The 24,365-nt window shown below is 37.7% G+C and overlaps 1 protein-coding gene across 1 annotated transcript in view; it reads left to right on the top strand.

The window, feature by feature from the left end:
* The window catches only part of PHLPP2 (PH domain and leucine rich repeat protein phosphatase 2), a 69,723-nt gene that overhangs the window by 8,245 nt on the left and 37,113 nt on the right, over positions 1–24,365 (top strand). The window contains exons 3-4 of the mRNA XM_061173055.1: positions 9,634–9,767; positions 23,070–23,260. Of these exons, the coding sequence (XP_061029038.1) occupies positions 9,634–9,767; positions 23,070–23,260 (325 nt within the window). The remainder of the gene's footprint in view (positions 1–9,633; positions 9,768–23,069; positions 23,261–24,365) is intronic.

Raw genomic sequence — 24,365 nt, 5'->3', positions numbered from 1 at the left:
CTCGCAGGCTCAGTAGTTGTGGCTCACGGGCTCTAGAGCGCGGGCTCAGTAGTTGTGGCTCGCGGGCTTAGTTGCTCTGTGGCATGTGGGGTCCTCCCAGACCAGGGCACGAACCCGTGTCCCCTGCATTGGCAGGCGGATTCTTAACCACTGCGCCGCCAGGGAAGCCCAAAATAAATATTTTTAAAGTTTTTAAGTAATACATATAAACAGAATGAAATAGAAATGTATAAAAGGAAATAGAATGAGAAGTACTTATGGTCATGCATGAGTATGTGTCATTATTTGTATATAAATTTTAAAACTAATGGTGCTACATGCTACATGTCAACTTAATATCTCTTAGAAATCTTTCCATATTAATATTTATATAATTTTCATTTATTTAATGGCTAAATAGTATTTCATTTTATGAATCTACCACAATTTTAGCTGGTCTCCTATTAATGGACATGTAGGTTGTTACCAGTTTTTTACTACAAGTACTGCTGCAATTAATATCCTTGTACCTGTGATATTTCTCCCATGTGGAAGTCATCTGTAGGGTAAAGTCCTAGAAGTGGAATTGCTGGCTCAGAGGGTATGTGCATGTTTAATTTTGATAGATTTTGTCAAATTCCTCTTCATAGAACTTATACTTTGATGAATAATATAAAAGTATACCTATTTCCCCCTTACTTTCTCCAGAATATGTTAAATTTTACATATACAGACACATCCTCATGCACGAGCACGTACTTGATTGTGAGTAGAAATGATTGTCAACAGTTTTTAGAGAATCATAAATTCAACATTCCAAGGACAAATCTTTTTTCAAGCCTGATGACTTAGAATTTTGCAAATCTGATAGGAATTTTGTTATTTTGTTTTAATTTTCATTTATGTTAATGAGTTAGGTTGAACATATTTTCATAGGTTTAAAAGCCATTTGTGTTTTCTTTAAAATCTTTTATATAAACGTGAAGAAAAAGTAGTCTCATAGTAGTCTTATACTGTGCGTATGAACTCTTTTATTCAGCTTTTTTAAAAAAAACTATTAGTTCTTTGAGTTAGACCTCGAATAAGAGCTCCTTAAGTGCCTGACTTTCTCTCCTCCCCTTTCCCTGTAATAAATAAATGTCTCAAAACAGAATTCACAACTGTGGATTCAGTACTGTTGAAAGTGAGAAAGGAGGCTCCCACTTACACCTAAAAATGTGGCAACAATAGTAACACCTTTAGCTGAGCTAAACATTGATATCATTTTAAAGTCTAAACTGGGGTTTATTATGTGTTCCTTTAGGATTTGGACTAATTCCTGAAAAAGCAGATTAGCACTTGAATGTTTTCCTTGTTCACCAGTTAACTACATTTCCTAAATCCATTTGTAAAATGAAAGGATCAGACTGGGTGATCCTTAGGCTTTTCTAAATCTTAACACTGATTCCGATCTAATTTTATCAGGTGGAAAGCCTTGACCTACATTATAGCTGGTAGTGATTGATGGAGTTCAAGTATTTAAACCTAAGACTTAACTCATCTGTATACCAATGTGTGTATATACAAAAATACTAGAAAAGTGGAGAAAACCCCACTTGAATTGGCTTGCTGCTACTAGTTGTGTAGTTAGTTAAGAATCCAAATGTGACACAATTTACTTTTGTGAATCTAAACTGTACTTACAATGGAGTTTGTCTCTTTTTAGTCCTGTAGCCTTGATAATTTTGTAATGAAATAGCTCTTCGAAAACATAATTGATTACAAAGTAATGAAAACACTGTTGAACTGTGGTTTGAAGATATGAATATATTTTCTTTTTTTAAAAATTAAAAAAAATTTGTACAATTTTTAAAGGTTATACTCCATTTGCAGTTATTATAAAACATTGGCTATATCCCCTGTGCTGTACACTACATCCTTGTAGCCTGTCTGACACCCAGTAGTCTGTGCCTCCCACTCCCACCCCTTCCCGCTGTGTTGCTCCTTCACCCCCCCCCGGTAGCCCCTAGTTTGTTCTCTATATTTGCAAGGCGCTTCTTTTTTGTTACATTCACTAGTTTGTTGTGTTTTTAGATTCCACATAGAAGTGCGATCATACATTATTTGAGATCCGAATATCTTTTCATTGCTGGAGTAGGAGCTCAAGAACCCTCAGCCAGCCAAAGAAATGATGATGATAGATTTTAGCTAACATTAAGTGCTTTCTTTTGCTAGTTAACGGGCTTGCTGCTTTATGCACATTTTCTCATTAAATCCTCACAGTAACTCTAAGAGAGGTAGGGTTATTCCTTTCCAATGAGGAAAATTGAGGCTCTTCGAGAGGTCCGGTAACCTGTTCAAGGCCAGGCAGGTACTGCCAAGCAGTTGGAATGTTGACATCATTCATGATAGATGGCGGACTTCCTTCCGAGTAAAGGCCCTCCTGGAGGGGAACTGGCACAGTGTGCCTTACTCAGTTTCACTATTTAATCATAATTGTTTAAAGATCTTTTTTAGACCTCTTACTCAACAGTTGATTGCTTGAGTTCAGTCTTATGTTTATCGCATCAGAAGAATAGGTACTTTCTTTGTAATAGCCCTTCATAAGATAGTTGACAGTCTAATGCAATATCTTTTTTTAATAACATTTTTTGCTGCTTAGTGAAGTGTGATTTATGTTCATTGTAGAAATTTTGGAAAAATGAAAAAGTATAAAGAGAAATAATTTTCATTGCTTATGCTTTTTGTAGATTATCTCACTTAATCCTCATAACAATCTTGTGAGGTAAATACTTTCCCCATTTTATAGATGAGGAAAATGAGTCTTAAAAGAGTTAATCATCTCACCTAGAATCACTCGGCTGGTAAGTGTAGAGCTGGAATTTGAACTCTGGCATTCTGACACCAGATCCCATATATTACCTCCCCCTTCCCCCGCCATGCTGACATTTTTTTTCCAGATCTTTTTCAAAATGAGTGTGTGTGTGTAATTTTTTAAAATTACGTATTTGGACCCACACCATATATTCAATTTTATTTACTGCTTACTTCAATTAATTTCCTTGTGTCATTAAAAATTCCTTAGATACCAGTTTTAATAACTACAGAATATTCTATTTTATGCATATACTATAACTTGTTTAAAATTTGAGACATTATATGCAGAAATGGTGTAGAGCTTGGATTCTGGATTGAGAGCATGTGTGTTCAAATTGGCTCTGTTACTTTGCAAGTTGCCTAACGCTTTGTCCTCAGTTTACTAATCTGTACAATGGAGGATGATAATATTTACATTATAGAGTTATCATGAGGATTAAATAGATTATACATGTTATGAAGATTAAATGAATTAATACTTGTAACGCTTCTTAAACTCTAATGTCCAGCTAGGGAGCTTGTTAAAATGCAGATTCTGATTCATTGGCTCTGGGGTGGGGCCTGTGGGTCTATATTTCTATTAAGCTCCTAAGTGATGTGCTACACTTGGAGGAGCAAGGAAGTAAACTACTTAAAATGATGCCTGGACCTGGTAAGTGCTCAATAAGTGTTACCTGTTTGGGTTGTTTCAAGTCATTCAACACTTAGAAGTAGTGTGATGACTAAACCTTTGCCCATGACTCTTTATGTTGTTGATTTCCGTGAACTACGTCCTAGAAATGGGATTACTGGCACTAAAATTACCCCATGTTTTTCCTAAATCATCCATGACTTCCTTCTTTCCTTACTCTTTTTTAATCATGGACTTGTCACTTGAATTTAACAGAGGGATTACTAGTTTATAGACTTTCAGCACTTGAAGGAACCTGAGACAGATATCTACTGGCAGGGGTCTTCAACCCCTGGAGCTGGGCCGCACAGCAGGAGATGAGCAGTGTGCGAGTGAAGCTTCATCTGCTGCTCACCATTGCTCGCATTACCACCTGAACCCCCTCCTGCCGCCCCCCACCAGCCTCCCCGCCACCGGTCCGTAGGAAAATTGTCTTCCACGAAACCGGCCCCTGGTGCCAAAAAGGCTGGGGACCGCTGCCTACTAGTAAAATGAACCCAACCTACCAGCCTCACCATCCACTGCCCTTTCCATCCGGAAATACGTGTGGGGGCAGGGCTTTTGGTTATCACAACTACAGGGGAGGGTTACCAGCATCTAGGGTCAGCATTCAGGACAGGGAGCCTTAATGTCCTCAATGTGTGGGACCATCTTGTACAGCAAAGAATTGTCCTGCCTAAAAGGCCAGTAACTTCCCCATGGGAATCACTGAAACCATTTTCTTTCGTTTTATGGGTGTGAAACAGAGGCCTGGAGAGGTCAGGTCCAAAGCACATTCCTGCAGCTAGCTGCCTGGTGCTAGTGCTCTAGTTGGAACACAAGTATCCTGTCTCCCAGTCCAGTGCCCTTTACATGATACTATTTGGTCTGTCTGTTTTATTGGACTGTTTAAGTGACAGATGACTCAGTAGTGAAGCTTAGTGTAATCATTGCCTTCTCTTTGAAAAGTTGTAAAAATATCACATGTAAAATGAAGTGCCCTTTGGCTCATGGTCATATTTTTACTTTTATTTTCAGTCATCAAAATGCCTAAGATTTCTGTGGTTGATACACTATCTTTTAAGATAAGCTAAGAATCAATAAAATATATCTAACAGAAAATTATGCCCTCAGGATTTGGGATCCTGAGTTCTAATTCCTTTACTATCACTGACTTGCTGGGTGACCTCTTAACAAGTCACTAAAGTTTTGTTTACCATATTTTGATATTGTAAAAGTGGAAAGAAAAGCCCTGTTTCAGGATACATACTGAGCTGATTAACCCTGAGGAAGGAAAAAGGAGATTATTTTTGTTTTGTGTTTCATATTTCTGTACTATTTTAAAGCTTTAAAAGAATGTGTTACACATTAAGTAATTTGTTTTTATTAAAACTTTGTTTCATTTTTACATTTTAATACTTCTAAAATCAGTGTGTATCTTACAGTTGTTGGTAGGTCATAGTCTAATTGGCAGTGTTTTTTCTTTCTTAATGGTTATTACAATGCCATCTGGTTTACTGCAGTACAGTTCTGACATTAACCACGCAGAGTTTGCACAAACTTCCTTCACAAGTTAAAGGACATTACACCTGAAACTAACACAACGTTGTTAATCAGCTATACTCCAATATAAAATAAAAATTAAAACAAACAAAAAACAAGTTAAAGGGCCTGGTCTCCAACAAGACCACCCTGACTTTACACTCTGGTTGCACTTCTGGCCAACTGGATAAAAATTTAGGGGGCTCCCATGACCCCTTCAGGTTCAGTAATTCACTAGAATGTATCACAGAACACAAGAAAGCAATATTTAAGATTACAATTTTCGTATAAAGGATACAAATCAGGACCAGCCAAATGAAGACACACATAGTGCGAGGTCTGGGAGCATCCGTGTTACCCTCCCAGCACATTAGTGTGTTCATCCATCGGGAAGCTTCAGTACAGAGTTTTTATTGAGGTATTACAGGGTAGGCTTGATTGATTTAATCATTGATCAGGTGCTTGAACTCAAATCTCCAGCCCTCCCCTCCCCCAAGGTCGGGCTCACTCCAAGCCCCAGCCCTCTCTTCACATGGTTGGTCTTTCTGGTGACCAGCCCCCATCCTGAGTCAGCTCATTTCTTAGCATAAACCGAGGGGTGATCCAAGGGGCTCATGAATAACTAAGACACTCCCATTACTCAGGAAACTCTGAGGATTTAGAATCTACCCCACAGGAACCAGGGACTACGAAGGCTAGAAAGACTCTTATACAACAATGATGCATAAAAATAGTATATCTTTCAAATGATGATGTATTAGACTAATGACGTACAGTAATTTTAAAACACAACTTTTTATGTTTCTTGATGTAAGTTAACATATGAAGTGCTTTCAGGTCTCTTCTGCATAAATTTTTTATCTACATTTAGAATATAATATTGTTTCCCTAAAGGAGGCTAGGCTTTGTAAGGAAACCGACACAGGTTCAAACCCTGATGCCATATGTACTAATTGTTTGACTCTCTGAACCTCATTTTTCTTATTTCCTAGTTTTGTAAAATGTGAGATTCTTCCCAGCATAGTGTCAGGTATGGGGTAAACATTCATCAAAGTATCCTTGTTGTTTGTATCATGATCTGTATTGTCGGTCTTAAAATTTTGCAGATTTTACCTTTATAGATGGCCAGAGATTGAGTTTTAACCTGACTTTGATGTAGAGAATGCTGCTCTGCTTTGTTAGGGTCTTGGATACAATATGTTGGGTTTTAATAATGTATACTTTTGCCTCCCACTATTATCTAGAATTCTTGTGAAATGATACCTGGAATGAAATGTACTCTTCTCTTACCTCTAACTTAACTGTGGACGCTGTTCAGATTGGCTAAGAGCTACCAACACTGTTGATAGCATTACTATTGGTTGGCTGGTTTGGAGAAAAATAACCATATGCACATATATTCAGATTTACAAGGACTGTTGTAGCTCCTTGAAGCATTAGAAACAAACTAAAACTGTTAACAATAGTCATATTGTCTCTTCTTAAAGCCCTAGTGGAAGTATTTCAAATGCTGAATGGAACCTTTCTTTGCTAACATACTCTCTCCTACACCTGTTTTGCAGTATATGTATTTCCTTTGATTTGTGAGAGATTTAACACACAGCTAATTAGCAGCCTGTTAAACTTTTGGAACTTTGAAACACAAAATTGATCCGTAAGCATATTACAGCATTTCCCTCCCCCATACTCTCTACTCTCTTAAGCAGATGAGTTTAATGAGTAAATGGAGTTAGTCCCTTGTTTTACTTGTTTTTGCAGTTCTTGAACTATTTCTTGTTTGCTCATTTATGCTGAATTAATAAGAGCAGATGTTGAGATTCTTTTGATTTTTTTTCCCCCCTCCCACCAGGGAAAATACTTTCTTTAGGTGGAAATATATAAAGAGGGTTTCCAAAATCTACAGAGCCTTTTTAGACGAGGAAATTTGATCAGGTAAAATATGTCAGAATTAGGATATTTCCATTTCTCCTTGTTTTCCAGAGAGAAATAGGAAAATTGAGTTAGTGAGCTTTAGCCTGAAAGTACTAATAATATTTCTTGGTCTTGAATATGTGATCATTATATGGAATTATATTTAAATACATTGAACTCTGTATCCAAAAATAATAGCGGTGTTCAGGTAGAATTTGTATTATATTAGCAAGGTGTCTTAAATACCTGAAAGAGCCCTGAGTTTTAAAAGACCCTAAAGATCATCTGGCCCAACTTGATTCTTAGAGGAGACTCTTCTAAAGTGTCCGTGACAGAGGGCTCTCTAGCTCTCTGTGAGCTATTTTGAGAGGTAGTCTGTTTCATTATTGGGCATCTCTAATCATTAAGGTTCTTCCTCATTTTTTAATCAAGTCTACCTGTGCAACTTCTCCTTGGTCCTAGTCCTATTCTTTGGAGCAATCTAGATAGAGGAAGTCTAATCCTTCTTGACATTGGAAGGTAGAGAGAGCTCTTTATGCCCTTGGTCACCTTGTCTTCAAATTAATCCTTCAGTCAGTCTTCCTATTACATGGCTCACTGACCCGTCCAGGATATAGTTTATTAGAAGTCTCTCTTAAAATGCATCCTTCTTAGAAGAATTCTACCATTGTACTGGGAAGGTGCCTAATATTGTCACAGCCCTTTGTGGATTTTTATTTTATTTGACTAGAGATTAATTGTAACTGATATTTTTATTCTGGAAAGTTTATTTTTCATTTCTATTAAATTCAATATTTATTGGTCTTTGTAGGCTTTTAGTTCTTTGGTCATTCCCCATGTAGTAGTTCTGAGTTGATGGAAACTGAAAGTCAGAACTGAACAGTCAGGAGGGGCCAGGTAGTGGTTTTACTTTTATTTTTATTTATTTATTTATTTATTTTAGATTTTTTAAAAAAATGTTTATTTATTTGGCTGTGTTGGGTCTTAGTTGTGGCATGTGGGATCTAGTTCCCTGACCAGGGATCGAGCCCTGGCCCCCTGCATTGGGAGCGTGGAGTCTTAGCCACTGGACCACCAGGGAAGTCCCTATTTTTATTTTTTACTTTCTATACTCATCAATATGATTTCCATTCCTAAATTACCATTTTTTTTTACAGTTGTTTATATTCCACTTTGTAGTATTCCCATTTCATGTTTTTTTAAATTAAAGCATATTGCCAACCAGTATTTTCTAGTTCTTTAACCACAAAACACAGAGTTCCTTCATATCTTTTTGCCATGATGGAAGGTTTATCGTATTTCTTCTGATTAATACAAGACTTAAGTTTTCTAAACAGAATCCTTTTAGGATATGAATAATGTTCTTCAAGATCTTTTAAACATACAGGCTTTCCTATACTTGTTTTTTGGTTGTTGTTTCAGATAGGGGAGACATTTTATTTTTATTCTAATTAAAATTTTATTCCATTCCTAAGAATTTTTTGAATAATGTCAGTACATTATTGAACACTACTACATGCCAAATAATTTGCTAAGCACTTTATATACTATGTGATATCTTCTTGTAAGCAAATAAATAAATACTTCTAATAACAACTCTGTGAGTTAGGCACTACCCATTATTACTGGTGAGGAATTTGAGACAATGAGGTTAAATAACTTGTCTAGGGGCACACATACAGTTGATAAGTGGCAGAAGTGAGACTCAAGCCCAGGCAGTCTGACTTGTGGAGCTCATGCTCTTAGCTGCTGTATTTATGACTGTTTGCTTTCTGATAAAAGAATTGTAAATGAGCCGCCTTAAGTCTGTGTGATTTTAAAATATGCAGTGTCACCAGAAGCCACAAGTGATTACTAACATTCTGGTTTTACCTAGCTTTCAGTCAGAACCATGTAATCTAACGATTTCTGGGGAATTACTGGGCAATTCATTCCTAGTTTTTATGGAAAAATCATCTGTGAAGCCAGAGGAAATATATAGGATATAGTCAACAACCCAAAGTCTCCATTTATAATTGTGTTGCAGCTTATGTGAAATCAGTTATGGCCAGGTACAATCTTTTATATCTCATAATTTCAATTCGATGCCTTTAAGTTTGAACCAGAGGTTCTCAAAGGGCCCTCTGGGGGTCTCCGAGACTTTTTGAAGAGGTGCATGAGGTCAAAACTCTTTCATAATAATAATGAGGTATTAATTTTCTTTTTCACTTTCAGTCTCATAAGTATACAATGGAGTTTTCTAGAGGCTACATATCTGAGAATCTAGCTGTCTTCTATTAAACCAACTGTTAAAGAGATTTATAAAATGCAAAACAATGCAAGTCTTCTCACTGAATTTGTTTTATTCTGAAAATATAGTTTTCAAAAAATATTTGTCAACCTGTAATGTGTTTATTGTTGTTATTTTAAAATGAATAAATAAATATTTAGAAATTCTTAAGTTTAGTTTCTCATTCAGTAAATGTCAATAGATACACCCCGTGTAAACAAAAGCTCTTTGGGGGCCTCAAAAACTATAGAGGGATCCCGAGACCAAAAACTTTGAGCACCGCTTGTTTAGATTAGTTGTATCATGTGATATCAGAGAAAAATCTTGATATAGAAGTAAAAATCTAGAACATATTAAAAGATTTTTAAAATCAAATGAAGTGTGTTTATTACTTACCAAATATTTTTCTTTTGAATTGTGTAAGCAGGAGACTGGAACCTACTGAGCGACCTCTTCAGATTGTTTATGATTACTTGTCCGGGCTGGGGTTTGATGACCCTGTGCGCATACAGGAGGAGGCGGCAAATCCTGACCTTGGCTGTATGCTTCGATTTTATGGTGGTAAGGATTTATCAGTGGCTGTGTGAATATATTAACAACTTTTAATTGATTATTTGTACCTCTGTCTGTCTTCAGCCTTTTAAAAATATTTTATCCAAAGCCGTTTTTAAGCCAATTTACTAATGTAGTTAGAAAACAACAGCAAAAACAGCCTTCCCTTTTTATTTTTGCTCTTTTTGTTCTGGTGTTTTGCTGACTTACAGAATTGTTACGTACTTTTGCCAGGCTCTTGATCAAATCATAGCTTTATATATTTTCAAGTTCTTTATAAAGTCCATGAACTTCTGGATAGTTCGAGAATGTTGAGAAGTAGGTGGTCATTATCATATATGACTTAACATTTGATGAGCACATCAGACGTGTATATTGTTGAATTTAGTAAGCTTTAAATCTCGGATATTTCACATGCTCTTCTCTTTTGGTGCATTTTTCCCCTGTTGACTATTTTTCACCTGATCACTTTAGTCATAAAGTTAGACTTAAGGAAGTCAGAATATTTCTGAATATTACTCTCCAAATATATATCAATAACTAATAATACTACTGAGTACCATTTTTTGAGTGCTTACTGTGTGCTTTTATGCTTATGAATTACCCAGCTTACTCAGTATAGCCACCTTATGCTCTAGGAACTGTTGTCTCATTTTACAGAGACAGAGAAGTTAACTTGTTCAAGGTCATACAGCTAGTAAATAACAGAGCTATTTAACACCTAACAGTTTTGAGTTAATATGACCCATTTATCAAACAGTTGAACTAGTAACTAAGTTATTAGCGTATGTAGGCATAGCCATTTACTAAGATTCCCTGCTCTCATTCCTCAAATTATTGATATAATCTGAACTCTTGTGACACACGTCACAAGCCAGTTTTATTAAGTGCACTTCACGAAAGATTTTTTTAATAATTTTTCATCACAACAATATTTTCTGACATGTTCCTTAAAAGTTGGTTTCGTTTTATTTTATTTCCATTCATTTCTCTCCTTTGTTAGCTCATGGAGGGAGAATAGTTGCTAGGTTGATGTTAAATCTGAGGAAAATCTTTTAAGACTAATTTGAGGAACACAACCGATCTATTACTGTAAAGCTTGGTTAAAAAATAATAGTAAATCTTGGATAGTAACATGCTCTTTATATGTGGTTGCACATAAGTTCTTCACTCCATGTTTTCATTCTGGGATGAAAGTTGAGCCTTGAGATGCCGGCAAGCTCCTTTATAACCAGTGAGATTGCATTTGAAGTCAGTTATAATACACAACAGTTGGCATGATTGCATTAATTTATTAATACCACCTGATAAATTGTAGCATGCCTAGGATCTTAATATTCCCTTAAGAGAATATTTCCAGTAAAGTCAAAAAGAGTACCCGTTCAGGGGGCTTCCCTGGTGGGACAGTGGTTAAGAATCCACCTGCCAGTGCAGGGGACATGGGTTCGAGCCCTGGTCCGGGAAGATCCCACATGCCATGGAGCAGCTAAGCCCTTGCGCTGCAACCACTGAGCCTGTGCTCTAGAGCCCGCGAGCCGCAACTACTGAAGCCCGCGTGCCTAGAGTCCGTGCTCTGCAACAAGAGAAGCCGCCACAATGAGAAGCCCGCGCAACGAAGAGTAGCCCCCGCTCTCCGCAACTAGAGAAAGCCCGTGCGCAGCAACGAAGACCCAACGCAGCCAAAAATAAATTAAAAAAAAAAAAAATACCAGTTCGTAGTACTTACTATATTTTGGGGGAGGGGGGGTCTTTAACAGAGAACATTTCCAAAAGTGAGCTCTTTTAATTCAGAGAAGCTAGTATAATTTGAGTGAGAAAATTACATTTGGGAAAGAGGTTTTTAAAGCTAGTTACTTTTGAAAATAGGCAATATATGTATATGGCACCAGAAATAAAAGGCTAAAAAAAGTATGTATGTGTGTGGATAGATAGATAAGGGTATTTTCTGTTGGCTGTGTAACAAATTGCCTCAAAATTTAGTGACTTAGGACTTTCCTGGTGGCGCAGTGGTTAAGAATCCGCCTGCCAATGTAGGGGACACGGGTTTGATGCCTGGTCTGGAAGATCCCACATGTTGCGGAGCAGCTAAGCCCGTGCGCCACAACTACTGACACTGTGCTCTAGAGCCCGCGAGCCACAACTTCTGAGCCCGCATGCTGCGACTACTGAAGCCCATGCGCCTAGAGCCTGTGCTTCGCAACAAGAGAAGCCACCTCAATGAGAAGCCCATGCACCGCAACGAAGAGTAGGCCCTGCTCGCTGCAACTAGAGAAAGCCCGCACACAGCAGTGGAGACCCAACGCAGCCAAAAAATAAATAAAAATTAAAAAAAAAATTTAGTGACTTAAAATATTAAATATTTATTTTTTAATTTATTTTTATTTTTTGGCCACGCCATGCGCAGCGTGTGGGCTCTTAGTTCTCTGACCAGGGATCAAACCCACGGCCCCTGCAGTGGTAGCGCGGAGTCTTAACCTCTGGACCGCCAAGGAAGTCCCGATATTAATATTTATTATATCATACAGTTTCTGTGGGTCAGAAATCTAGGAGGAATTTAGCTGGATGGTTTTGGCTTGAGTCTCAATGAGATGGTACTCATTATATTGGCTGAAGCTGCAGTCATCTGAAGGCTTGAGTGGGGCTGGAAGATTCACTTCTAACATGGCTCACTCATGTGGCTGTTGGTAGAAGGCCCCAGTTTCTCACCAGTTTTTGGCAGGAGATCTCAGTTGCTCGCTATGTGGACCCTTCTCTAGGGCTGCCTAAGCATCTTCACGATGTGGCAGCTAGCTGCCCTCAGTGATGAGACACACACACACGCACATGAGCGCATGCATGCATGTGCCCGCAAACACACAACACACACACACATACATACACACCACACACAGAGGCTTCAGTGCTTTTTATGACCTAGCCTCATAAGTCACCATCGTTTTCACCACTTTCAGTTTATTAGAATTGAGTCACCAAATACAGCCCACACTATAGAGAAGGGAAATAGCCCTCACCGTTTTTTCTTTTTTTAGGCCTCTCCTTTTGAAGAGAGGAGTTGTAAAGAATTTGAAGTATTCTTTTTGAAGCAAATAGCTTAGCAATCAGCTTTCAATATTTCTTGCATAGAGTCTTTGGTGTGTTAGCTTAGAATACAGTGTTAATGAGGCCAGGGTCAGAGGGCCTAAGTTCAAACCAGTGTTTTGCTTTGTTTGCTGGATATGAAATGTCTCTGGTATTCCAGGGGCCATTGTGCAAATGCTAGTTATCAGTCTTGCTGGGGTGGGTGCTGGGGGAAAGTGAGTGGAGTGACTCAGTACAGATTCATGATATAAAAGCCTTGAAATAACGTATGTAACTAAAGATGAGTGGGTAGCATGATCAATCACAGAGATTAAGAGAGCCCATTAATCAACTCCTCATTATGTAAGAGGAAGTGGCATCTGGAAGGTGTAATTTGCGAGTGAAGTTGTAGCTCTGGGGCTGGATAGCTCAGGTAGCACAGCGCCCAGCCTGAGCATTTCTTTCTGTCTGGTATTCTCTGTACGCGTTGTTTGAGACACTTTCATCCAAGGAGTATAAACACAAACAAAAGAAACCAGATGCAAAAGAATTGCATATATAGTATGTTTCCATTCATTTAAAGTTCGAAAACAGGCACAACTCAGCCATATTGTTTAGAGATGTGTGACAGTACCACTCTCTGTCCATCCAAAGCTGCTCTTTCCTTCTTCCGTAATAAGACTTAGAGGTGGGCACATGACTGCCCAGCTACATCTCGTTTCTCAGTCTTTTGTGCAGTTTGGTGTGCACCTGTGACAAAATTTTCTTCAGTGGTATAGAGTGGAATTGTTGTGTGCCACTTTTATACCTGGTTCCTAAAGCCTCCCATGCATACTTCTTGCTCTTTTCCTCTTCTGTAGGGTAGGAAGGCAGTCATCAAGAGCAATATTGAAGTCATGTGTTGAAAATGGCAGAGCCACCATCAGCTGGAGTTTCTCGACCGAGTTGACCCCTGGTAACCCAGACTGCCCACCCTAGCAGAGAATTACATTTCTCTTGTGTTTGGGCCAGTATATTCTTTTTGTTACAGTAGTTAAAAATGCTATAACTAACACATGAGTAGCAAAAACATAAAGAAAACAAGGAAATGATTATTATAAAAGTGAAGAGCATGGCTGACCTCTAGGGTAGAGGGAGGAAGTGATTCCTACAAGTAGAATTTTTGAGTTAATACAAGTATATACCGATAGTGGTTATCTATTAAGCAGTGATATATAATGTGATAATTATGATGTAACAATCAATTTGGTATATACCTGTTGAGAATTTTCTAACTTTTATTCCTATCTAATGTGTATTTGCAGAAATATATTTTGTTTACATAAATGCTGTCATTTGGTGTTGGTCTTCATGCTTTTTTTCTCCCAACAGTGTTTTGGAGGACTTTTCTTAACTCTTCTATATGCATTTCTTTATGTTGCATACTATTGGATGTCATGTATATATTATAGTTTATATAACAATTTCCCTAGTGATGGACTATTACAAATAGCACTGTAGTAAAATTGCATCTTTGTGCACCTGTGTTTCTTTTTTTTTTTAAATGATGTAATTGGAATTTTTATTTTATTTATTTTTAAAAATTTATTTATTTTTGGCTGCATAGGGTCTTCATTGCTGCGCACGGGCTTTCTCTAGTTGTGGTGAGCAGGGGCTACTCTTTGTTGCAGTGCGCAGGCTTCTCATTGCAGTGACTTCTCTTGTTGCGGAGCATGGGCTCTAGGCGCATGGGCTTCAGTAGTTGTGGCTCGCGGGCTCAGTCATTGTGGCTTGCAGGCTCTAGAGCGCAGGCTCAGTAGTTGTGGTGCACGGGCTTCGTTGCTCCACGGCATGTGGGGTCTTCCCAGACCAGGGCTCGAACCCATGGTCCCTGCATTGGCAGGCGGATTCTTAACCACTGCGCCACCAGGGAAGTCCCTGCACCTGTGTTTCTTCAGAGTAAATCTCTAAACATGAAGTTATTGGGTCATAGGATATTTATCCTCATTTAAAATACTAATAGTTACTACTGCAAAACAAATGTATATCCCATCAGTATATCAGTACCCCTTTGCTCACAATATCACCTTTTTTAAAAAAAAATTTTATTTGTTTATTTGTTTATTTATTTATTTATTTATTTTTGGCTGTGTTGGGTCTTCGTTTCTGTGCGAGGGCTTTCTCTAGTTGCAGCGAGCGGGGGCCACTCTTCATCGCGGTGCGCGGGCCTCTCACTGTCGCAGCCCTTCCTGTTGCGGAGCACAGGCTCCAGACGCGCAGGCTCAGTAGTTGTGGCCCACGGGCCCAGTTGCTCCGCGGCATGTGGGATCTTCCCAGACCAGGGCTCGAACCCGTGTCCCCTGCATTGGCAGGCAGACTCTCAACCACTGTGCCACCAGGGAAGCCCACAATATCACCTTTTAATATTATTAGCATTTAAAACTTTTACTAATCGAATGGATTAAATGTTGGTCTCGTTTTGATTTTGTTTGCCTGATTACTAGTATGGTTGAATATTGTGTCATATTTACATTGATCTTTAAGTTTTCTTCTCCTTTGAATTAACCCTTGATATTTCTGTTGTTTATCCTTTTTCATATTGATCAGAAGGACTTTTGTATATATTCTGAATATACATCCTCTGTATACTGTATTTGTGACACATTTTTTTCCCAGCCTGTAACTTGTAGTTTTACGTATTGTTTTTTATTGTGCAGAAGTTTTATTTAATCAGATTTAGTCAGTCTTTTCCTTTAATACCTTTACATTCCTTCCCTATCCTAGGTCATAAACATACTCTATATTTTCTTCTAGTACTTTTATATTTTTAGAATGTGATATGAGGTAGGGATCTAACTTTACTTTTTTCTCTGTTGATAGCCAGTTGTCCCAACAATACTTATGAAATAGCTCATCCTTTTCCTGCTGATTTGAAGCATCACCTTTATTATTATTAAGTTCCTATACAGGCGGGGGTCTATTTTTGGACTGTATCCTATTACATTGATGTCTTTGTCTTATGCTAATACCAACACTATTTTTAATATACCTATATGATAGATTCTGATAGTCAATAAGGAAGTTCCCATTCACTTTTCTTCTCTGAAAAATCAGGGAGATCTCTAGAGTCAAAGAAATCTTTCTGAAGAAGTAGTATTTGGGTTGGTTCTTTAAAAATTGACAGAATTTCAATAATCAGAATGGAAAAGGAGGACAGAGGTGGGGTATTAGGAATTTCAGTGCATGTTCTGTGAATCACACACACAGAAAATTTGAGTCCAGATTGTTTTGGGCCTTGAGTGCAATATCAGGAGTTTAGCCTTCATTTGGCAGATGGTAGCAGGAAGTGATGGGATCCAAGTGCGCCTGAGAAAGATGAATCTGGCACCAGAGTGAATAATAATTCAGGCGTGAATTAGTAGGGATCTGAACTAGGGAATGAGAAGGAATCATTCGTATAGAGACTTTTTGAAGGAATAGTCAGTAAGTGTTGATGGTTGATTGAAAAAAGAAGTTGAGGAAGAGAACCTAAGAGGCAAAGCTGGCTCTGAGGTTTTGAGGCTGGGTGGCTTTGGGAGACTGACAGGACTTGAGTTGTGAGAAGGATCTGGTTTGCAGGGATGGTGATGACTTGGTTTCAGGCATGTTTAATTGTAAGTGGTGGTAGACATCCAGTTGGAGATGTCTGGCAGGTAGTTGGAAGTGTGAAACTAGGAGCTTTGGAAATACAAATCTGGGAGTCAGGTACATGGGAGTGTTAAATCCGTGGAAGTTGTTAAGATTATCTTGAAAATAATACTTAAATATAGGAAGAGAAGGAGACTTAAGGCAGAACTTTCATTATAACAACTAGCATTTGTTTTATACCCTTACTATGTGCTGAGCATGTACTAAGGTGCTGAGCACTCTATGTACCTTTTCTCATTTAATCCTTACAGCCGTGTAGGTAGATATTATTACTCTGGAGAGGTCTTAACTGGTTCTAAATCTCTTCTTTTTTTTTTTTTTTTTTTAAATTAATTAATTAATTAATTTTTGGCTGAGTTGGGTCTTTGTTGCTGCCCGCAGGCTTTCTCCAGTTGTGGCGGGCAGGGGCTACTCTTTGTTGCAGTGCGCGGGCTTCTCACTGCGGTGGCTTCTCTTGTTGCGGAGTACGGGCTCTACGTGCGCGGGCTTCTTTAGTTGTGGCTCGCGGGCTCTGGAGCGCAGGCTCGGTAGTTGTGGCGCACGGGCTTAGTTGCTCCACGGCATGTGGGATCTTCCCGGACCAGGGCTCGAACCCGTGTCCCCTGCATTGGCAGGCGGATTCTTAACCACTGTGCCACCAGGGAAACCCTAAATCTCATCTTCTTAACCTGTAAGGTACTCTACCATATAGTTGATGGAGAAACAGTTTAGAAGAATAAGAGGGATCCATAAAATGTGAGAACTGGGAAAGACTAGGGATCATCTAATCCAACTCCTTGGTCTTAAACTTGGGAAACTAAGGCCTAAAAATATGGAACTTGTTCAGGGTCACGAAGCCAGATTGTGGGATTGCTTAGCCACCACTGCTTCACAAGATTTTCTACTGAAATACTTCAAATCACAGAGTGTGTTCTTGTGTTGGGTGGGGCGGTGGCTATTGCGAGTTTGAAATTTGTTTTGAGGTTTCCTGTTTTACTCTTTAAATGTAAGTAAATGTTTCATTTTTACCCCAAAATATATCAGCCAGTATTTATTTATTTGTCTGTTTAACTTTTTATTTTGAACTAGCTTTAGATTTTCAGAGCAGTTGGAATGATAGTACAGAGAGCTCCTGCACACCCTTTATAAAGTCATTTGAGCCATTGTTCCTGTATAAATAGTGCTTCATCTTTCTCTGGCTTCTTTAAAGATTTTTCCTTTGTCTTTAATTTTCAGCAGTTTGATTATGAAGTGTCTGGGCTTGAATTTCGTTGAGTTTAGCCTGCTTGGGGTTCACCAATGCTCCAGGTATTCTGTCCAGGTTTTATAGGTGAATTCAGTGGGAGAGACAGGGTAGAGTGGGCTTTCTCTGTGTAACTCAGAACCAGAACCTTAATGGCATCTTTTGATTAAAAGAAGTATTTCATTTTGATATAGTCCAATTTAACAGTCTTTCCCTTTATTCTTTTCTAGACGCTATATTGCTTTGCCTTTCAGTTTATATTCACAATCTGTCTTTGTGACTTCATTTTTTATTGTCTGTTTTGAGTATCATCATGAGCTCATGGGCTTATTTATATTTGTTTCAATTCATTTGCACCCATTTTTCTTTCTGATGCTCAATTTGTCCCATCTCAGCTAGGGGGAGCTCTTTCAGGTTGCTTTCTATGTCCTTCCAACATGACCCAACTACTGTCTTTGATAGCATTCTAGATTTTCCATTAAGTTCTTGATCTTTTCATCATCTGACTCACACCAGGAATAGATTATTTTTCTAAGGACTCCTGGTTCATTTTAATGAAAAATGGTATTTAGAGACTGTACTATGGGCAATAGACGTATTCATTGCTACAGGGTTGTCCTTGATCCTTTTTTTTTAGAAACTTTTTTTTAAAATTATAAAAGCAATCCATTTTCTTTATAGAACATTTCAAAGTATAAATATATAGGGAAATTAAAATTATCCCTAATTTTCCACTTAGAACCTTGGCTTTCGTGATTATAAGTCTGTTTTTTAATTAGAACTCTTAGACATTCCAAATGTTTATTAGAACTTCCTCATTCTGTTTTTTACCACTTTCAGAAGATCAGAGACTTGAGGCACTCTGAATATCTAGCAAACCCTCCAAAAATAATAATAAACAGCATGTTATTTCATGTATAAATAACTTATCCCCCCCAAATTGAATGTTCCTTTCTGAGAGGTGATGGATAGATTTAGGAGTTTTCTCGGTGATAAAATATAAAGAAATAAGGCCAAGGAAAGAGAGACTCAAAGAATTGTACATCGATTGATATAACATCTGTTTCACGTAAACTTCAAAAGAGACTATTAGACAATTTGGAAACATGAGAAGCTATAAAGAAGTCCCATTTTTATTTGATGTAGCTAACTTTGTAGTATATCATGCTGTTAACCAGGATGGGGAATATAAATGCAATAGCAAGTTTGGGGAAAATGATGAGATTAAAAAAAAACCAGCTTCACTGAGATAGAATTCACGTACCATAAAATTCACCCTTTAAAAGTGTACAATTCAGTGCTTTTTAGTATATTCAGAGAGTTGTGCAACCATCACCACTATCCAATTTTAGAACATGTTTATCACTGTAAAATGAGACCCCCATATCTGTTAGCAGTCATTCCTTATTTCCCACTCCCACAACACCTGGCAACCATGAATCTACATTCTGTCTATATAGATTTGCCTATTCTGAACAATTGATACAAATGGAATCATACATACTTGGCTTTCTGTGGCTGGCTTCTTGTACTCAGCATAATGTTTTAAGGTTCACCCATTTTGTAGCATGTATCAGTACTTAATTTCTTTTCACGGCTGAATAATATTCCATTGTATGCATATACCACATTTTGTTTATCCACTCATCAGTTGATGGACATTTGTGTTGTTTCCTCTTTTTGGCTATAATGAATAATGCTACTGTGAACATTCGTGTACAAGTGTTTGTGTGGACATATGTTTTCAGTTCTCTTGGATGTAGATGTAGGAGTAGAATTGCTGGATTATATGGTGACGCTATGTTTAAGCTTTAAGGAACTGTCAGACTGATTTCCAAAGTGACTGCACCATTTCATAATCCCCCCAACCATGAAGGGTTCTAATTTCTTTACATTCCTGCCAACACTTGTTATTGTTTGTCTTTTTTGATTATAGTCATCCTAGTGTGTGTGAACTGGTATCTTGTAGTTTTCATTTACATTTATCTAATAACTAATGAGGTTGAGCATCTTTTCATGTGCTTGTTGGTCTTTTGTATATCTTCTTTGGGGAAATACCTGTTCAAATCCTTTGCCCAATTTTTAATGGGATTATTTGTCTTTTTATTGCTGAATTGTAATAGTTCTTTATTTTGGATACAAGTCTCTTATTAGGTATATGATTTGCAAATATTCTCTCCTGTTTTGTGAGTCTTCTTTTTACTTTCTTGATGGTGTCTGTTGAAGCACACAGCCTTTTATTTTCAAAGTCCAGTTTATCTGTATTTTCTTTTTCGCCACTTGTGCTTTTTATGTCAATATCTAAGAAACCATTGCCTAGTCTAAATTCACAAGATTTATTCCTATCTTTTCTTCTAAAGTTTTATAGTTTTAGTTCTTACATTCAGGTCTATAATCCATTTTGAATTAATTTTTGTATGTGGTGTGAGGTTAGGGATTCAACTTCTTTCTTTAGCATGTGGATATCCAGAATTCCCAGCACCATTTGTTGACAAGACTATTCCTTCCCCATTGAATTATCTTGGCACCCTTGTCAAAAATCAGTTGTCCATAAAGTAGGGGTTTTTTGGTGAACTCTCAATTCTATTCTATTGCTTTATGTCTATCCTTATATCAGAACTGCACTTTATATGCCAGCTCCTTACTTTGTAGTAAGTCTTGAAATTGGGAAATATGAGTCCTCCAATTTTGTTTTTCTTTTTCAAGATTGTTTTGAGTTGAAAAGGCTGTTTTTCAACTGTTCAAGCTGTTCTGAGTCCATTGCATTCTATGGGAATTTTTTGATCAGTTTGTCAGTTTCTGTCATGAAGTTATCTAGAATTTTGATAGGGATTGCATTAAATCTGTAAATCAATTTGGGGGGTTTTGCCATCTTAACAATATTAAGTCTTTCAACCCAGGGACACTGGCTGTCTTTCCATTCATTTATGTCTTTTATAATTTCTTACAACTATGTTTTATAGTTTCAGTATACAAGTTTTGCACTATTTTCATTTTATTCTTTTTGATGCTATTATAAATGCAATTGATTTCTTAATTTCACTTTTGAATTGTTTATTTCTAGTGCATAGAAATACAACTGATGTTTTAAAAATCTTGTATCCTGCAACCTTTCTGAACTCATTTATTAGGTATAATAGTATTTTTTTGGTGTGGCTTACCTAGGAAGGTAATTTTCTATATACAAGATCATATTATTTTCAAATAGAGATAGTTTTACTTTTCATTCTGATACTGGTTTTGAATCTGTAAAATTTTTTTAATTTTATTTTTTTGTTGGAGTATAGTTGATTTACAGTGTTTCAGGTTTACAGCAAAGTGATTCAGTTTTATATGTGTGTGTGTGTGTGTGTGTGTGTGTGTGTGTATTCTTTTCCAGATACTTATTTTGTGTGTGTGGGGGGGTGCCGTGCCACGTGGCTTGTGGGATCTCAGTTGCTTGACCAGGGAGTGAACCCTGGCCATGGCAGTGAAAGAGCCAAATCCTAACCACTGGACCACCAGGGAACTCCCCTCAGATACTTTTCCACTACAGATTCTTATAAGATATTGAATATAGTTCCCTTTGCTATACAGTAGGTCCTTGTTGTTTATCTATTTTATATATAGTGGTCTGTATCTGTTAACCCCAAATTCCAAATTTATCCCCCCCACCCTTTTCCCCTTTGGCAACCGTAAGTTTGTTTTCTATGTCTATGAGTCTATGAATCTGTAAATTTGAGGTGAATGGGGACATCTGTTGGACATGTCTAGCAGGCAGTTGGATATATGAGATCAGAACTAAGGGAAGATTGGGGCAGGAGATAGAAATTTGAAAGCCCTTATCAACATATGAATAGTGTAGTTTTGGGGAAGTGGAAGCCAGATTGAAGTAAATTGAGTAAATAAAAGGTGAGGTAACAGAGGTAGCTAATATAGAAGCACAAATGAGAAGAAAAGAGCCTCAAAAGGTTAAACTTATAGTTTCTTAAAATATGGTTTATGGGCCATCTGCGTTTAAATTACTTGGGATACTTGTTAAAAATACATTTTCCTATGTTCCATACCAGACCCTCTGAATTAGACTCTCTGTGGATAGGTCTTGGCGTTCTGCATTTTAAACTAATTCTTAGATAATTCTTGGGCACATAGGAATTGGAGAATGCCTCAACTAAAGGAATTCTGTGGAGAATGAGAAGGAATGGGAGAAAACTTGAGTGTTTTTGTAGCTTTGATAGAAACAATAGGGAGGGTGGAGTTGAAGAGTGAGAAGAATGAATAACCAAACTCCCCAAGGAAGGTGGAATTTAGAAAAGAGATGAAAGGATTGGCCTAGAATAGAAAGAGAAATGACTCTTCCATACATCTGGTGTTAACATACAAAGTTTTAAAAGCTTTGAAGTAAGCTAGCCCATTTCTTCATTTTTTTATATGGGAAAAACATGGTTAATCGGGCAAAGCAATGCCCAGGGTTCCATAATCAATTATGTAATAATACTGAGTACAACCCAGTTTTCTCGGTTCCCCGTTTATTGCTGTTTGCACAGCCTCATACTGTTGCTGCTCCTGTTCATTTCTGTGTAGAGTTACTGTCTGTTTCTAGTAGCGCTTTAACCAAGAACATCTCTTCTGTCATAATGCTCTGTTTTGTTCACTATACCTCAGTCATATAAAGATTTCTAAAGGGTGGCAAAAAACAGAGAAGCTCTTGCATGCATGTATTGCTTCTGCCACCATGATTGGGATAGTTGACTGAAATATCAGCCGAAAGCTTTTCTTCACAAAGAGCAGAATGATGGAGGATTGTGTACAGAACTAGTTGTTCATTTCTTCATTCTAGAATAGACTAAACACAACAATAGTGGCTGTCACTTATTCCATACTTGTTTTGTATCTAAAACTATGCTTAGTATTTTACATTCATTATCTTAATTTTTTTATAAGAACCCTCTGAAGGTAGATAGTCTTAAGATCCAAACTCTATAAATGAGGAAAGTCAAGGTCAGTGAGATTATGTAGTTCAAGGAAACAAAGTGAGTGGCACAACCAAGATTCAAACTCAGGTTTGAGTGTCTGACTCCCAAGTCCTTGATCTTAACCACTCTGTCATTCTGTCTTTCTTTGTGTACATGGGAGATATGACTGTTGGAAGAAGGATTAACAATGGCATCCAAAATAACATGTTGCTCTCTAGACCAAAATTCGTAGTGCTCCCATTATATAACTTAGGGATGGATAGCATTTTAAGACTGAGAGCTTATTTTGTAATACTTATATTGCTTGGTTACTTAGGGCTGCTGAATGTTAACATGTAATACTTTCTTTTTCCCTTTCATTATTTTTATGCTACTTTAATGGTGGCTTTTGAAGTACTCTTTTCTTTTCAGAAAAACCATGCCAGATGGATCATCTGGATCGAATCCTCCTGTCTGGCATCTATAATGTACGAAAGGGAAAGACCCAGCTACATAAGTGGGCTGAACGCCTGGTTGTTCTCTGTGGCACCTGCCTCATCGTTTCCTCAGTGAAGGATTGTCAGACTGGAAAGATGCACATTTTGCCTCTGGTTGGGGGGAAGGTAAGACTCACAAAGATGAATTATTCTTCTTTTGATCGTCTTAATTTAAAAAATATCACATACGCTTTTCAGAGCTTTTTTCACATCTTTTCAAATAAGCCAATATGAGCATTATTAAAGATTACATCACAAAGTTTTTGTCAGGCTAATTTAAGCATAAAGCAAGTTCATGTACATCACAGGCTCCCTGGGAGGTCCAAAGACTATCCATGCCCCAAATTCTGCTGCAGGACCCGTCTGTTGGAGAAACCCCTGCCTCCACTGCTAGGCACTAAATGCTCTCTCATTGGTACCACCAAGGGTAGACAGAGGATACTACCACTAGAAGCTGCCTTTGTAAACTAGAAGTAGCTGTTAGCATCCACTCCAAAATAGATTCTTTCCTGTTTCTCTTTTTCCCCCGTTAGACTGAAATTCAGAGTCTGGAGTGGTCATAAGCTCCTACCCAGCAGCCAGAGAAACCTGCCATTTCTTGCATCTGTACTAGAGAATTCCCCATCATAGGAAAGGCAGTTCCAAGTCTTTAAACAGAGATAGATGACTGGAAAACAGATAATGTTAATGTTTATAGGAAGTTATACATAATTTTATTTCCTTTATTTTGAATCTTGAAGATCATAAAACAATCTGAATTTAAGGGAACTCCCAGACAAAATGACTTTGTGAATCATGCTTTGAGATAGCCAGTTTGATCCAGATACACAGCAATATAGATAAAATACATATATTTAAAAAATAAACTTATGAAAGGACATAGCTGGACTTTGGAATGTGGAATAGAAATGTAAGTGGTGAGAGCCTACTGGGCTCTGGGTCTGAAAGGTGGCAGCCTAGGGGTTTAGCTCCTATAAGTATTTGGGTCTGAAAGTACTCTGGTTATGATGGGGGACCTGGCCCAAGCTTATTGCTTGAAGCTAGGAAATGAGTGGTATTCTTAGGTCCTGATAAAAAGCTGGAAAAAAACAAACAAAAACCCAAACCAAAAACTTCTGTAAACCACTGACTGGAACCAAGGCTTGTTCCTGGCTGTGGTTCTAAACAGATGGGTGGACCCAGTTGTATGCCCTGTGACTAGGAAATGAACAAGCCCCAACTGGCCTAATAA

Source organism: Eubalaena glacialis, chromosome 18 (genome assembly GCF_028564815.1).
Source record: "Eubalaena glacialis isolate mEubGla1 chromosome 18, mEubGla1.1.hap2.+ XY, whole genome shotgun sequence".
NCBI lineage: Eukaryota > Metazoa > Chordata > Mammalia > Artiodactyla > Balaenidae > Eubalaena > Eubalaena glacialis.
The sequence above is the reverse complement of the archived record's forward strand: the minus strand, read 5'-3'. Positions and strand labels throughout refer to the sequence as shown.